Genomic DNA, 15,787 nt, shown 5'->3' with positions numbered 1-15,787 from the left:
CATTTTAAAAAGGAAAGAAAGAGGGACACCTGGGTGGCTCAGCGGTTGAGCATCTGCTTTTGGCTCAGAGTATGATCCTGGGATCCTGGGATCGAGTCCTGTATCAGACTCCCTGCAGGGAGCCTGCTTCTCTCTTGCCTATGTCTCTGCCTCTCTCTGTGTCTCTCATGAATAAAAAAAAAAAAAAAAAGGAAGGAAGAAAAAGATCCCTGTTTTGAGAAACAAAATTTGGGATATTTTGATGTGGGTACTCCAAGCACACATGTTATTTTAGAACTAGAAGCGGTCTGGGGCATGCAGCTGGCTCGTCAGAAGAGCACAGGGCTCTTGATCTCAGGGTGGATATTCGGGACCCGTGTTGGGAGTAGAGATTACTTAATTAAATAAACTTAAAAAAAAAAAAAAGACCTAGAAAGCATTGGAATTGAACCATTCGCATAGTTCTACATCTCTAGATTCATGTGAACTTGAGATTCTTGGTAGAAGTGAGGGGGGAAGTTAACAGTTTCCCAAGTCACCATAACTGTGATGGCAGAGTATTTCCAGATCTGTTGACCCACCAGCACCTTCCATGAGCGTCTGGATGCTTCTTGGCACACAGACAAGACCTCCTTCCCACTGTCCGGGTCAGCCTCCGCTGAATCATTGCTGATGTGGGTTCTGGTCAATGAACTCGTTTCAGTCCTTTGCCGCCCAGAGCACGTCCAACTGGACCACTTTCCTGTCACATGTGTGGAGATGCCTTTGACGGTTGATCTTATCTTGGTTGGTTCTTGTCTTGGGCTTGTGCTAGGTCCTTTGGAAAAAAACAACAACAACAAAAAACAAAACAAACAAACAAACAAACAAAAAACAGGTGAAGGTAGACAGTGCGAAGCTTCTGTCCAGCAGTTATTTGTCGATACCAGCTTTTATCTGGCCATGAGAGAGCTCCCGTCTCCACATTTAAACAGTTCTGGTTTTCATGGGCAGCACATCTGTCTATCACTTGCTTGCTTTTTATGTTTATTAAAATATCTTTACTACAGGGCAGGCCGGGTTGCTTAGTGGTTTAGCGCTGCCTTCAGCCCAGGGCATGATCCTGGAGACCCGGGATCGAGTCACACGTCGGGCTCCCTGCATGGAGCCTGCTTCCCCCTCTGCCTCTCTCTCTCTCTCTCTCTCTCTCTCTCTTTCATGAATAAATAAATAAAATCTTTTTTAAAAAGATATATTTACTACAGTTTGCCTCTGCAAAGGCAAACAAAAATAAAATTGCCCTCCAGGGCTGCTGATGCAGCGCCCTGGTGAAATCAGAAATTGGGATGGAGCACACCAGAGGAGCGTACGTGGGGTGCAGAGGCCAGCGCTGCGGCCACCCCAGGGGACCCTCCGCAGCCACCTCCCCCTGGTGATGGAGGGAGCGGAGGGATGTGGGGTGAAGGGGACATCAGAACACTGCTGCTTGACAGGCACGTCCCTAAAGGGAAGTGGCACTGGGGGTTCTTAAAGCCTGTCTCTTTATCCAGGATCTTCTAGGAAAGGATATTTTGGAATTCTGCCATTCTGAGGACCAGAGCCACCTGCGAGAGAGCTTCCAGCAGGTAAGGCCAGCAGGCCGCCCAGCGCTGAGGTGGAACTGGGGCCCCGGGCAGGTGGCCGGCAGCGGGAGTCCCCCTCGCCCTGCAGGCTGCAGGTGCTAGCGCCTCACAGTCACGCCTCAGGGAGCCAGGCCCGGGTCCGGACCAAGGGCTCCACAGTGCAGGGAAGAGGCAGGAAGAGCCCCTCACGTGTGTTCAGGGGCAGGGGGGCCGTTGGGACGGGTCCTGAAGGAGGAGCCTGCCCCCACGATAGGACGTTCCAGACCGCTAGCCAGCCCGCGGAGATGCGGAGGGACACAGCGTGTCAGGGAGGTACAAGGAGCCCTGCGGACTGCCGTGACACTTCACACCCGGTGGGGAGGAGGTGGCCCGCGGGACGGGGTGCTGAGGCCACCTGGAGGACATGACGTTCTCCCCCGAGTCATTGGCAGGAGGGCCCCTCTCAGGACCAGAAGGCGAGCGGTGTTTTTGAGAGCAAGCCTCTCTGTGTCCGCAGAGAGCACACGTGAGGACACACGGCACAGTGGCAGCGGGCAGGGGGAGGTTGTGGATCATCCAGGTAGGGGTGACGGGTGGGGCGGGGAAGGGGCAGCCGCAGCCCGCGGGGCTGTCGTGGGTCTGCTGACGCTCTGGGCAGAGACGGCCAAGGGGAGATGGAGCCGGGGAGGGAGACCGGCTGGCACCGCGTCATTTAGCGTCCTGGTCACCACGTGCTTGACTCTTTCTGACAGTCGTCGTGGGCGGGGTGGAGAGGGCAGTGGGGGAGGGGGGACATCGTCCTCATCGTGTCCAGGGAGAGAAGGGGAGACTTGGGGAAGCAGGGGCACCTCAGACCACATGGTGGACGCATGGGGACCAGGGGTCTGAGGACCTGTCACCTCCTGGGCCTGCGCAGTGGTGACGGCAAGAAGAAGCAGGTTCCTCTCTGAGGCCTCGGAGGCTCACCTGGGCCCCAGGGAGGAAGGGGCCCGACGCTGTCATGGAAAAAGGGCCTGTGAGATGCATCCCACAGGGGGATGATAGCCTCCTGTTACCGTGCCCCAGTGGGCCCTTGCCATTGCTTCCCAATGCTCAAGAGTGACCCCTGACACTGGCAGCTCCATTCACACCCTGCGTCGGGGAGGATCTGCTAGGGCCCCCGTCTCCCCCAGAACACCACCTGCTCCTGCTGCTATGGACCCGGTGCCCTGGGGCTCCGTGCTCCCTGCCTCCTCTCCCGTGCTCCGTGGAGTGTCACTCTCAGCGACCATATCCCCAGGGGACAGCACTGACTGTCCCTGGCGCTCTGCCCCTACTTCTGACACACAGTGCTGCTTCTGCCATGCACCTGCCATGCCTGCCACACCTGCCTTCTGACACACAGTGCTGCTTCTGCTGTCCCATCACCCCCATCCACCTCGTACCCCCATGCCCCCGTTCCACGCACCTAGAACCGAGACACGGTCTGCCCTTCCCCTCTGCTCCAGCTGCCAGCATCTGGCCCTCACATCCTGTTACCCCCAAAGGTGTGTGCAGCTGGCACCTTCTCCCTCTGCTCCTTCCTCCCACCTCGGCCGGGCCACCCCCACTCTCATTCTCAATGTCGTGGCAGTGTCCTTGCAGCACTGCCTGCTTTACTCTTGCCGACCCCACACCACCCAAAAGACCTGCATTAGGCTTTGCTACATCTTTGCTTAAACAAGCCTTTGGCTTCCCCGTGGAGTCAGATCCAAGGTCGTTACCACAGAGCTGTAAGCTCTGTGACCTTTGCCCCACGTGTCTTATGCATGTGGTCACACGGGTCTTCTGGTGCCTTGAACACATCATGGCATGCGGTCACACGGGTCTTCTGGTGCCTTGAACACATCATGCTGTTTCCTGCCTCAGGACCCTTGCACGTGTTCCCTCTGGAGTAGACTGCTGTCCCCTGACTCTTCCATGACTGACAGCCTATTGATTAGGTTTTTACTCCTGTCGTCTCAGAGATGCAGTCAACGGCCACACCAGCAGAGAAAGCCCCCTACCCTCCTTCTCAGCCTCTTGTTTTTCCTGCACAACAACTGTTTCAATTTGTAATTATTTTATTTGTCCACTGGTTTTCTTTTTCTTCTCGTCCTCTCTACTGAAACATCAGCTCCCCATGGGGAGGTGCCAGGTCTGTGCTTCCCACCGTCATGCCCACCCACCACCAAGTGCAGAGTTTGCTCGTGGGTGAGTGGCTCTTCATAACATGGTCCAAACAGACCGTGACCCATAGCAGGTGACTTTCATTCTGGGAAAATGTGAACGGAGACTGATTAAGCATTGCCAGAGTGTGTCCTTCATGCCACATCTCTGCCAAATACAGGGAGATCGTTCTAGACTTTGGACTGGGTCAACCTCCCTTTCCTGAATCTATGGAAATGAAGCTCTAGTAACGATGGGCCTCCCTACCTGGTTAGTGACCAGCCCAACCCCTTGTCGCACACCATCTCAGGTGATCCGCAGTCCATACAGTCTGTTGTCAAACCCGCCATTGCCGGTGGACACCAGGACCCAGAGAGGCTCGGAAGCCTGCCTCGAGTCACCCGAGTCACCCAACAGGGTAGTAACAGGGAAGGCTGGAGCTGCCCCTTCCAGAGCATCCTCCTGTCACCACACTACGCACAGGCCACTCCGTCTGGCAGCACACTGAGATTTCACCCAGCTGATGCCATCAGAAGCTGAGTGGTTTTGGACAGAAACAGGAGGAATGTAACAGCAGACCCCACGCCCAGGGAGCAGCCACCTCAATGCAGGCAGGAGGTGAAGCCGGAACCCCGCCTGAGGGCCAGAGGCCCCACTGTCCAACTCAGCGGGCCAGGGTTGGGCAGCCCCGGGCACATCCTGGAGCGCTGGCCCTGGCCCCTCACATGTGTTCTTTGGGCTCCAGCCTCTGCCGGCTGGGCTGGAGGATGAATGTTGATAGAGGGAAGTGGCTTATTTTTGCAGAAGCGCCAAGGGAGCTGTGTCAGCCTGGAGTCAGCCCTGGAACTCTGGATTTAAACCAAAGCATTCAAGCAGCCCGGACGTGAGACCCTTAGAGTGCCGTCGGGTTCCTGAGGAATTCGGGTTTGCTGGGGAGGCCTGTGCCAGCATGGGGGCCAGGAAACCTGAGTCTGCCCTCGGCTCTGCTCTTGGACCCTCACCGGATTACTGTTTACCCAGCAGCCAGGTGGAAGAGAGGGACCCAGCGAGTCCCAGACCCAGAGCAGGGTCCCACTGCCTCCCCCCGCACTCCTGCGAGCCTTCTGCGGTGGAGGTAGTGGCTGAAGCCATGTTCACGAAGCGCAGTGCTAGATGGACGGCCTGGGTGGACTCCTGTGTCGGCCTGGCACCCAAATTCAGCACAACAGAGGGACCCCGATGTGGCCCTGCCCCACCCATGCCTCTGGCCCCCGCCACACTCTGGGTTCCCAGCCCCCAGACATGGTACACCTGCCTCCTCCCTGAGGTCACAGGGCTTCACTCGCCGACAATGTACCCACCTTCCAGGAAGTTCCCAGCCACATCTCCCTCAGCCCTCTTTGGACCCTTGGCATCCTGGTGGCCCCTGGCCTCTTGATTGTGTGGTTTTAAGCTGAGTCTTGGCCTGCTCTCCCTGGATTCCACCTACTGACACAGCTGTCCTGAGACAGGGGTTCCTCCTTGGCTGACGGGGTTGTGAAAGGACAGTGGGCGCCAGGGTCAGGGGGATCTGGGACCCCATTCAGCCTCTGCACAGCTTAGTCAGGAGACCTTGGTGGCATATCAAACTCTCCTGGGGCTCAGATTCCAGATGCGCACGATATTGTTGTGAAGCCCACACGAGGTGACCTGTACCACACGCTTAGCTGGGGACTGGGCCCCTGGGAAGGCAAGGGGCTGCTGGCTCCCTCCTGCTGCTCCATCTCCAGCTCTGAGCCGGCTTTGCACACAGGTGGCACCTTGGCAAGTGTCTGCTACATAAGCTGAAGCATCTCCCACCGTCTCAAGCATTCCAGTTAGAAGAGACACACAGGCACTTTTGTGTGCCGCTTCAAAAAGCTGAGGACGTGGGTCTCAGAACATGGGAGTGGCTGCCGCCTTCCCCCATGTTTTATGCAGAGACTGAGGAGTCTCCCAGGGGACCCTCTCTGAATGTGGACCTCAGGGGTACGTGGCCTTGACCTCTGGCCCTGCAGGGAAAGAGCCAGCTTCCTGCACACCAGCCCACAGGCCCGGGCCTTGCCTCACCCAGTGAGTGTGTCCTCACAGGCAGTGCAATGCAGGGGCACCCGCCCTCCTGGGTGTGGGTCTGGTTTCTCTGTCACTTAGGCTCTCCCATCAGGGTTTCCAGCCAACTCAGGTTTCATTCCATCTGGGTTCCCAGGGGTGGCACAGAAAGAGTGTGGGTGCCCAGGCTGCATCAGCTCCATGCGTGGGGCCCCCAGACCTGTCAGGGATGCTCAGAACCTGTGCTCCAGGGCCTGCTCTGTGCCACGGTCGGCACTGGGGGCAGGGGTGGGGGGACTCAGGTGACCAAGAGGCCCCTCCCTGTCCCTGTCCCCTGACTGTCCACAGACGTCCAGCCAGAAATAAACTACAAGAGAAGGAGCTAAGGAAGGGGGACTGGACACTCACTGACCCTAGGGCCAGGTCCCCATTCTTATCTCTAATCACACTCTGGACTCACAGTCAAGCAAGCTGGGCTGCCCCAGGCTCATAGCCCTCTGTGTCCCAACCAGCCCTGGGATCTGGGGCACACAGGCCTGTGGAGAGGCACACCCCCTCCATCTCCCTTTGCCTGGGGCTGTGTTCACCCCAAGTCAGTGCCCACCCGCCAGCTGTTCACAGCCTCCCTCCTGTGTCTGCTGCAGCCCTGGGAGCTGGCAGCCGAGGGTCCCTGTGTACCTGTGCACGCCCATGGCTCCGTGTCTGCTTGTGCAGGGGGTGTGTGCGTCTACAGGAAGCACAAGAGCGGCTGAAACAAACTTGTGGTTGGGAAGGAAGACCTTGGTTCCTTCCCTGCTTTTCCAGCAGAGTTGTCTGATCTTGGGCAGCTTGTTCCATTTCTCTAGGACTCGGTAGTAGAGCTCTATGAATAGTGATAGTGAAACCCACCTTCACGAAACTCCTGCGAGGATGTACATTTGGAAGTAACGTGGAAACCGTACTTCAGCATAAAAGCAGTAGTGGGCAGTTGCACACAGATACTGCGTATGGATTTATCCTCTCGTCACACCTCCTCCCAGGGGGTGTGCTTGACCCAATCAACAGTGGTGAACAGGGGTAAGGACTTTTTAGGCTGAGGTATGAAGAAATAAATCCACTGCTATGGTGTGACTACACTGGAGTGAGATGCCCCCCCCCCGGGGGTGGGGGTGCTGGTATGGAAGCCAGAGTCGCCCTGTAGCCAGGGCGAAAAGGGAAGTACCTGGATCATAGAGCGTCATGACCTAACTGGAGAGAGCTGAGAGGTCCTGATACACAGCAGACGTTTCTGAGAGGGTGGCGGAGGGCAGAGCCCAGCCCAGGGAGGGAGATGCCCCCACAGCGCAGCCTGCGAGCTGCCCCTGCCAGCCCCGTCCTGAACCTGCCCAGTGCCTCTCCACCTCCTCCTGACCCCCTTCCTTTTCCCCATGTTTTGGCAGGTGGTGAAACTGAAGGGCCAGGTGCTGTCCGTCATGTACCGGCTCCGCACCAAGAGCCGGGAGTGGATGCTGATCCGCACCAGCAGCTTCACCTTCCAGAATCCCTATTCTGACGAGATCGAGTACGTCATCTGCACAAACACCAATGTCAAGTACGTGCTGCACACGTCCCCCCCCACCCCCTGCCCCTGCCACCCTATCTGGGGTCCTCCCAGGTGTCCAGACCTGATGACCTTATGCCCCCCGGCTCCTGGCTTCCCTGCAGCCAGCAGGCCCTCGGGGCCTGAGGAGCAGGATGGGGGATTTGGGGGGTTTGAGGGACTGCTCCGCATCACTGCTCCCCCCACGCCATGCTCCTAAACCCCAACGCTGAGGGTCAGCCCCCATGGCAGCCCCGCCCCCCCAGCCTCAGTTAGGGTATCCTGCTCCCCAGGCCTCTCTGTACCCCTGGAAGGCGGAGCCCAGCGCAGCTGACCCGGGAACCCTCGGGCTGCCTGCCGCACCCACTGCCAGTGCCCGAAGCAGAGCCAAGGAGTGGGGCTGAGGCTTTGCACGCTCTGGGGCCTGGGGGCAGGGGCTGGGGGTAGCACCCAGGCATCCACACATTCTTCTTGCTCTGAGTCCCGCTGTCCCATGGTTGCCACCGGCTTCACCCCGTATCCACGCATGTGAGCATGTGGACCTGGGCTCTGAGCCTGACCTCCGCTTCCTATGACCTTGAGCTGTGTGTTGTGTCATTTCAGCACTCACACCCCTGTCCCTGCAACCGGTGATGATCCCTCTCGGGGGGGGTGGGGAGGGGGGTTGCTGTGAGGATTGAGGTCAGGCCACCAGCTACAGGCAGGTCATGCATCCTTCTTGATTTATTCTTGAGGAGGTACAAGGCCAGAACCCGTGTGAACAGAGACAAAGTGATGTCCAAGCGTGTGTGAGCACACGTCGGGGCACTGCAGCCTGCAGCCTGCGGGGGGCTTCATGGGACTGTCCTCATGCTCCCACGCTGGTCAGTGGTACCGCTGTCCTGCCTTTCCCCGGGCCTGGCTCTGAGTCAGTGGGGTCTTCCCCACCCCTACCACCTCCCTTCCTCATCTGACAGCTGTCCTGGAGACACTCGCGGGCTGTGACCCTGGCCTGCTGGCGGGCTCTGGGCTCTGCCCTGGTGCCTCGCCCAGCACCCTGGATTAGGGTGTACCCCTCGGGCCCCCCTCCTTCCAGGGCAGTCCCGCCCTGCATCTCAGCCTCAGGCCTGCTCCTGGCCACAGAACACAAAGCTAGAGGGGTCAGTCCACCCACAGAAGGCCCCTGGGGCCTGGCCTGGGTTTCCATCTATGCCGCCCCCACTGGGCAAGTCACTGTGTTTTCCAAGGTTCAGTTGTCATGTCTATAAAGTGAGGAGAACAGCCTTCTTTAGATGCTGTGTGTAGATGGTGCATGTGAAGTGGTGTGGCAGGACGTCGGGCCGGAGCCCGCCCTGCTTGGTGGGGCGTGGAGTCCCGGCTCGCCCCTTGCAGGCTGCCACTGCCTGCTTCTTCACGCTCCAGATAGATCATCCTGCCTGGTGGTGAACTGGGAAGCAGGGCCTGGCCACCAGCCTCCTCCTATTGGCAGGAGTGAGAGTCTCTGTGTCCTGCTCCTCCTCCCTCCAGGGCCAGGCCCTCCCCGCACATCCCCGGTCTCCTGTGGGCACCGCACTCCTTGTCCAGGCCTTGTCACGGGCTCCTGAGACCCTGGCACCCAGGCCCTCCAGAGCTTTCTCTGCCAGCAGGCCCTGCAGCCCTCTGTTGGGTGCCCACACCCCGGTCATCCAGCTCCTCATCACCCTTACAGCCTGGCCTTGGCCCCCAACTCTGTGAAATTGCTTTCCCAGCAGCCGTAGGCACCAGCATGGGCAGCTGGCTCCCACTGGCCATCCCCCCAAGCTGTGTGACCTCCTCTTCCTCTGCCCCTCCTCCCTTGGCCTGCCTGGGGCCCCAGGGCTTTTCCTACGGGTCTTCCAGCCATGATACTCTTGGTTGTAGGAGTAGCAGGAGCAGGGCTGTAGCTCCAGGAGTGCAGAAACGCAGTGTTGCCTTGCCTTATCCTGCATCTGAGATTATCTGGGGGCTACGGAGTAAACTCGGTTACAGTGAGAGCTGCCCCCAGCATGGGGCGGAGAGGCGCCCTCAGCGCCAGGCCCGTCTCCCTCCCAGGGTCTCCGAGGATGGGGTGACCGTGTGCTTACTGCCCTTGGGCAGCCGGTGTGGGCAGTGGGAGCCCAGGGGGAGGAGGAGATGCCAGCTTGGCTTGCTCAGCATGCGCTCATGCTGTGGCTTGTACCACCACCACCGACGGGGGTCGTACAGACGAGCAAGCCTGTCAGGCATTCAGGGCCCCCCCGGACACTGTTCCTGAACCTTCACCCTTCTGATGCCAACATACTAGTCGACAGGTGCTCCCCGCAGGCTCTCATGTCCTTCTGAGGCAGGCAGCTCCGCACCAGCAGGACAGACATTCTGCACAGGCCGTGTCCCCACAGGCGTCTCATGACCACTGCTCCTGGCAGCTCCTTGGGGTCAGAGGGGCTGAGAATGCCCCCTCTGGAGAACTTAACAGCAGAGGCCTGGCAGTAGCATGTGGTGTTGGCCTTCCCTGGGTGGAGGTGGTGGGAGATGTCAGCTGTGGGCAGCAGAGGGCAGTGACGACCGCAATACGAGCCGTTGGCCCTCTCCTCGGTTCTGGCTGGGCTCTGCCTGCAGCGGGCAGACTCAGAGGGAAGGTCCCTGAATGCTCTGTGCTCAGGGGCCGGAGAGGCTGGCCTTGCTGCCTCCGTCAAGAAGAACACTTTCAAAAGAAAGTTCTCAGAGAAACGGAGCATGGAATGATCAGCATTTGTGCGAAGAGGGCCTCTTTGTCATCCCCACACATTCTCCTGTGACATCGGTGCAGGAAAGCAAGAAGCATGGACAGGGAGTTTCTCTGCTGGTCTCACGACTTTTGCCTGTGCTGGATCTCTGGGCTCTGGGCGGCCGTGTTTTTCCGAGACATGTCGTCATGGACTGCTGTCCTGAGCAGAAGCTGCTGGGCGTTTTCATGCACATGTGAGCTAGCAACCGAGCGGTCTTGTCCCAGCTCCTCTTCCAGGAGAATCCGAAGCTGTCCCTAGTGTATCCTAACAGCACAACCCTGTCCCACAACCACTGTAGGTCTTCACAACCATGGCAGCTGTGTGCACGTCCTTAGACCCCCACCATGCCCATCGCTTGGAGCCAGCATCCCTTGCAGCCGGCCCTCCATCCCCATGCACGCCGTGATAGCCCACCTTGCCCAGCCCCACCTGACCTGCAGGAGGCAGGAGCCTGGGAGTGGGGAGTGACAGCAAGGTGACCTTCCTCATCTCTGCAGGGCCAGAGAGGCTGACGCTCCAGGTCACCGAGGTCCAGCCTGGGAGTGTCCTGCGTCCCACCCTCCCAGGTACCTGCGGCAGACAACCTGGGCAAGAGCAGGGCCCTACAGCCTCTGTCTGGGATGCTCTTCCCTGACCAGCTCCCCCTGCCTTCCAGCCGGTCCCCCTGAGCAGCCCACATGGCCCCAGGGGCTGTCTCTAAAACACACTCCTGCTGCTCCTCCAAACCCCTTGACGGGCGTTCAGAGTCCTCCCACTGGCCATGCAGACAGCTCTCACTCAGGGGTGGGTGTTACTAGCCTGACTGGTCGCTAAGCTTGGGGAGCCCCAGAAGCCGCCTTGCCAGACCCCTGTTCTCCCAGAGGTGCGATCACTGCTGCCTCCCACTGCCTCTCTCGTGGCTGGGGTCACACTTACTCTGGTTGAGTAAAAGCCTCAGTCTGGGAGTGTCAGACATAATTGACAGCATCCTGATGTCCCCGGTGCAGGGGGACCTTGCTGACAGGAAGCCTGGGCCTGACGCCTCTGCTGTGGGATCATCCACTTTGGTCCCCAGTGGACAGGGCAGCGCTTTGCTGCATGCGGGCCGGATCCCGTACACGTGCTGTCGGCCAGAATTCTGAGGAGCTTGCACTTCTCCCCCTCTGGAATTTGCAAGCACACCAAGGTTTATTTTTATTTAATTGCCATGAAATGTCCAAGAAACCTCCTCAAGCCTCTTCCCAGGATGGGCAGTGTGCAAGTCAGCACTTCCTGCATGGGGTTGCCACTGTGGGTGCCAAGAGCCCAGTCTGCGGGATGGGGCTGTATCCGGACCATGGGGGAGTGTGGTCAGGCCCTGTGACCTGCAGGCCACACCAGAGCCCCTGTTTTCTACAGCCTCCTGAAGGGAGCGTTCTCAGGTTCAGAAGGGGACGGAGCTAAGAGCAGGCTCCCGCCTGGATGCCTCTGGTTCTTACTGTCTCCTTGGCGCACGTTGGAAACGTGGGCCCTTCCTCTCTACAAGGCAGACCCACATCAGGGGTGCCCAGCGCACATGGTGGTCTCACCCACTCCCAAAGGTCCCTGCTCAGGCTGGACACAGGCTGGACCACAGGCGGGAGCGGTCGTATTCCCTGGAAAAGCACCAGTGGGCTGAAGGTTGGGCTCCGGGAAAAGTCGTGGAAGGAAGAGAAGAGGCATTCACAGCTCCAGTCCCACAAAAACCCCAAAGTACAGGGTTACTGTCCCACCTGGTGGCTCACGATGTGGTGTGGTCGGGCCTGCAGCTCTGGAATGGGGGGTGTGGGGTGATGGGCCGTTATGTCTGTGGGACTGGGTGCAGGGTCTGTAGCCCACAGAATTGGGTCTGAATCCTATGTGCACAGTCCGGGCGCAGCTTCAGGACCCAGACCCTTGCTGTCTGCATCTGTGAAAGGGGAAGGCTGCGGAGGTAGCACAGTGCGGGAGGGTGCTGTCCCACGCTCTGCGCTCAGGCATCAGGGTTCTCGCATGCCAGTGACAGTGGGGCCTGCGAGATGGAAACAAAATAGCAAAACTGTAAAGGAAGAGCAAGAAAATACAGAAACTTAGGATTTTTCTACAGATCATTATATTATTTTTAAATTTTTTGAAATACCAGTTTAAAAAGAATTCTTTTCAGTTCCCCTGGTTCCTGGTGTTGCAAGTGTAGGCACAGATTGCCTGGGGGGGAATCCCGTGTTTTGTGGCTCACCTGCCCCTTCCACGTGCTCTCGCATCCAGGTCAGGAGACAAGCTGTGTGTTCTCCCCACACCCTGGCCCTGAATGCAGCACACCACACTTCTTGGCAAATGTCTGTCCTCCCTGGAGACCATCCATGCCCTGAGATCCCAACCACATGGGTCTGGATGTCTTGTCCTCCCCATGGAGTCTAGTACAGAGCCTGGTGTAGACATTCCAGTAACACCTCCCAGAACAGGCGTCTCAACCAGGCTTAGATCTAAATACCCTGGTCAGCGATCCCCCAGTGGGGTTCTCTAAGAGGTCTTCCCTACGGAGGTGGAGGGACACACAGGCCAGGAACCAATGTGAAGTGTACAGTGGAAGGTGAATGGTGACCAGACTACCCATCTCTCTGGCTGCTGGGAAGAAGAATTCAGGGACAGAATTCAACTTATTTTGTGTTTCTCGGGCCGCAGGATCAGAACTCAGAAAGAGAGTTGTAGGAAGGTAGATTTGGACTGTTTAGGGACAGATTTTTCCTAATTGCTCGCCTACAGATGGAGCGGGCTGCCTTGGAAAGCAGCGAGCTCTTCAGCAGAGGAGGAAAAGCAAAGACTGGCCAGTTGTTCGTGTGATCACCATCTCAGTGGGGTGGGGGGGGCGGACCAAGACCCCCCTGTGCTTGCTCTGTTCTTGGGAGCAGAAGTGGTTAGTAAACATGGTGCTGCTTTAGTATAACCCAGACAGCCCACACCTAGACTGGGGCAGCCTGGTTGTGCTCCGTCTACACCGCCCACCAGCCTGGTGGTGTGTGGACATTCGCATTTGCCTGTCTGTCTGGACAAGCCGACGTTAACCTTTGCGGACAAGATGGCCTGTGCCCCTTGTTCTCAGGCTTCCAGCTGTCTGGCCAGTGGAGGGACTGGCCAGGGGCAGTGTGGTAGGAGTTTGGGGACCCCCCCCAACCCATGGTCACAGGAGCTGCATCTGCCCCTGAGGCCAGGCTTCTGGCAGGCTGCCTCTCCCTCGAGGCTCATCACTGGCTCTCACCATGACCACCCAGGGCTTCCTCCCCACCCAGCTAGTTGTCCTTTATGCTGTGAAGTATCCACTGCACCAAATCCCCTTCAAAGCACTGTCTCTTTTCTGCAGACCCCTAGCATCTCTGGGCCTTGGTGAGCTCCCTTGTAAAGGGAGTTCAAAACATCCCCACTTGGAGGGTTGTCACCTCCCCGAGTGAGCCCAGTGTGAGTTTCAATCAATGCAGACCCCTAGCAGGTGCCGAGGGCAAATGCATGGAGGGCACAGGTGTCCTTCCCACCAGCAGCTCCCCCTTGGCCAGACTGACCACACCACCACCTCCCAGGTGGGGTTCTCCGGGTCCTCCCCATGGCCCTCGGCGTTGGCTGAACTGGTCTGCAGCTATCACAGGCGAGCTCACGGGGGGCCCTCTGCGGGGACTCTCCTCCAGGTGGGCTGGCTCACCCCTGCACCTGCCCTCCCTGCAGTGGCTTCTGAGTTCCCTGGTAGACTTGCCTTCTCTGGCACTACCCACACTTCCTCCCCAGTGCGTCCGGCCTCCAGCAAGGGGGAGGGCACCTGCCGCCTTGCATGGGGCTCAGAGCATGGAGCGAGGGGTGGAGAAGACCACAGGGACCCACTGAGGCTGTCCTAGGTTCACAACAGATAAGGAAAATCTGGCCAGTCAATGTAGGTCCTTAAGACATTTTGTCACATGTTCCAAACTTTGTTCATCACAGGGGACATGCTGTTTGTAGCCATAGTCGTGGTGCGCGTGATGTTTTGTCCTGAACTTTTCTACACACTCTCAGAGCAGCTGCTAGTGTGTCCAGATAGTCCTGACAGGGGCCACAGTGGGAGACCAGGACATGTATGCTCAGTAAATGAATAGACACGTTTATAAAGTCGTCCCCTGTTTCGGCCAACTCTGCATAGACAGCTCTTATCTGCAGCCACTGAGTAAGCTCCCTGCACAAGTGCCAGCAGCAGGACGACACCTGGAAGGTGTGGACGTGTCCACGGGACCTAACAGATTGCAAAAGGGCTGTGTCCACACACACTTCTCCACTAGACTGGGATCTTCCTGTCCTGAGCCACCATGCTACACGTAGTTTTACCAGCTTAGTAGCTGAAGAATTGTTCTCCAAGTCTGTTCTAACTTGTGCTCATTTTGATGATTTTAATGGTGCAAGTGTTTCCCTAGCCCTGCTCATTATATGAATCTCCATATGAAAGGTGTTCTGTATGTGTTTATGCTTGAACGGTCTGTTTGTGTCCTTTCTGTTGACTCCTGGGCATGGGGTGGTGTAATTTTGGCAATAATTTGAAGATCGTTGCTTGCCTGTCATCCTTGTTGGTATTTAGACTTGAAAGCGACCCTGTCATCTGGCCCCGTATTTAGGCTCTGTGCTGTAGGGTTCACTTTTCCTCAGACATAACTCGGTTTCCATGTTCTAAAACAGAAAGCAGCTATTTCCCACAAGGAGGCTCTTTCTGTCCCAAAAGGAGCAGTTTGGAAGCATGCAGAGTGCAGAGCACAGGTCACAGGTCAGGTCCTGGCTCTGTTAGGTAGGTCCTGAGCGCCGGTGAGCAGGCCGCTGGGCAGCGTCTCTGAACCTTTACCATGTGGTAAAGTACCGCTGTGGGCGTCCAGTGTGAGGGCTGGATGAGGTCCTGCAGCCCCCTCCCAGCTTGTAGGCAAGCACTTGCCGAAGTCACCTGTGTCGATCTGAATTTCGCCTTACATCATTTTTTTTGGTATGTCTTTTTACCCTGCAAAAAATGAAATCATAAACCAAAATTTATTTCCTAAACATTGGCAGCCTAAGCTTACGCTACAGGGCTTGATGTCTCGATTTGAGGCATTAAAAAATCATCATAAAGGAAAATAAAGAAAAGTTGAAAACTTTGAGAAGTTTGCAAAAAGTGAGAAGTCCGTGGGGTGTCACCCCTGCTTCCTTGGTTTCAGGGGAGGCTCTGGTCCACCGGCGCGGCCACCACAGCTGACCTTCCTGACTCTGTTCACTTTGTGTTTCTCAGGCAGCTCCAGCAGCAGCAGGCGGAGTTGGAAGTGCATCAGAGAGATGGGTTGTCATCGTATGACTTATCACAGGTGAACTTCCAGAAGGTTCTTGCCTGTTTGGAACTGTCTCCAGCTCGAGGGACTGGGGACTACATTCGGCCCCTCACTGGAACCCCCCAGGCCCAACCCAGCAGGTGCTATCACTCCGTCCACCCACTGGGCATGGAGACTTTGGTCTCCTGGGGGTCTCCTGTGACCCTTCTGCAGAGCTGGGCCACGACGGGTATAGGACATGCCCTATGGAGAGTATTGGGGGGCTGATGGTAACTTCTTGGACTTGGTCCAGCCCGTTGCTAGCAGACGCAGAAGCCCATAGGGGCAGCTCTGACCATATCTGTCCTGCGTGTCCCAGCTGTCTGTCCTGCTTCTTGTCCAGTCCCTCCCCTCCCCAAGCCCTGGTCCTGCCCTCTGTCCCCACCCTGCCTGCGC

The 15,787-nt window shown here is 57.6% G+C and overlaps 1 protein-coding gene across 5 annotated transcripts in view; it reads left to right on the top strand.

The window, feature by feature from the left end:
• The window catches only part of ARNT2 (aryl hydrocarbon receptor nuclear translocator 2), a 157,317-nt gene that overhangs the window by 119,467 nt on the left and 22,063 nt on the right, over positions 1-15,787 (top strand). For all 5 annotated transcript variants that reach the window (XM_041752488.1, XM_041752487.1, XM_041752490.1 and 2 more), the window contains exons 11-13: positions 1,509-1,583; positions 7,190-7,341; positions 15,316-15,388. In XM_041752488.1, coding sequence (XP_041608422.1) covers positions 1,509-1,583; positions 7,190-7,341; positions 15,316-15,388 — 300 coding nt within the window. The remainder of the gene's footprint in view (positions 1-1,508; positions 1,584-7,189; positions 7,342-15,315; positions 15,389-15,787) is intronic.

Source organism: Vulpes lagopus, chromosome 4 (assembly GCF_018345385.1).
Source record: "Vulpes lagopus strain Blue_001 chromosome 4, ASM1834538v1, whole genome shotgun sequence".
In the NCBI taxonomy this organism is placed as follows: domain Eukaryota; kingdom Metazoa; phylum Chordata; class Mammalia; order Carnivora; family Canidae; genus Vulpes; species Vulpes lagopus.
Note: the sequence above shows the minus strand (reverse complement) of the source record. Positions and strands in the feature narration are given on the sequence as shown.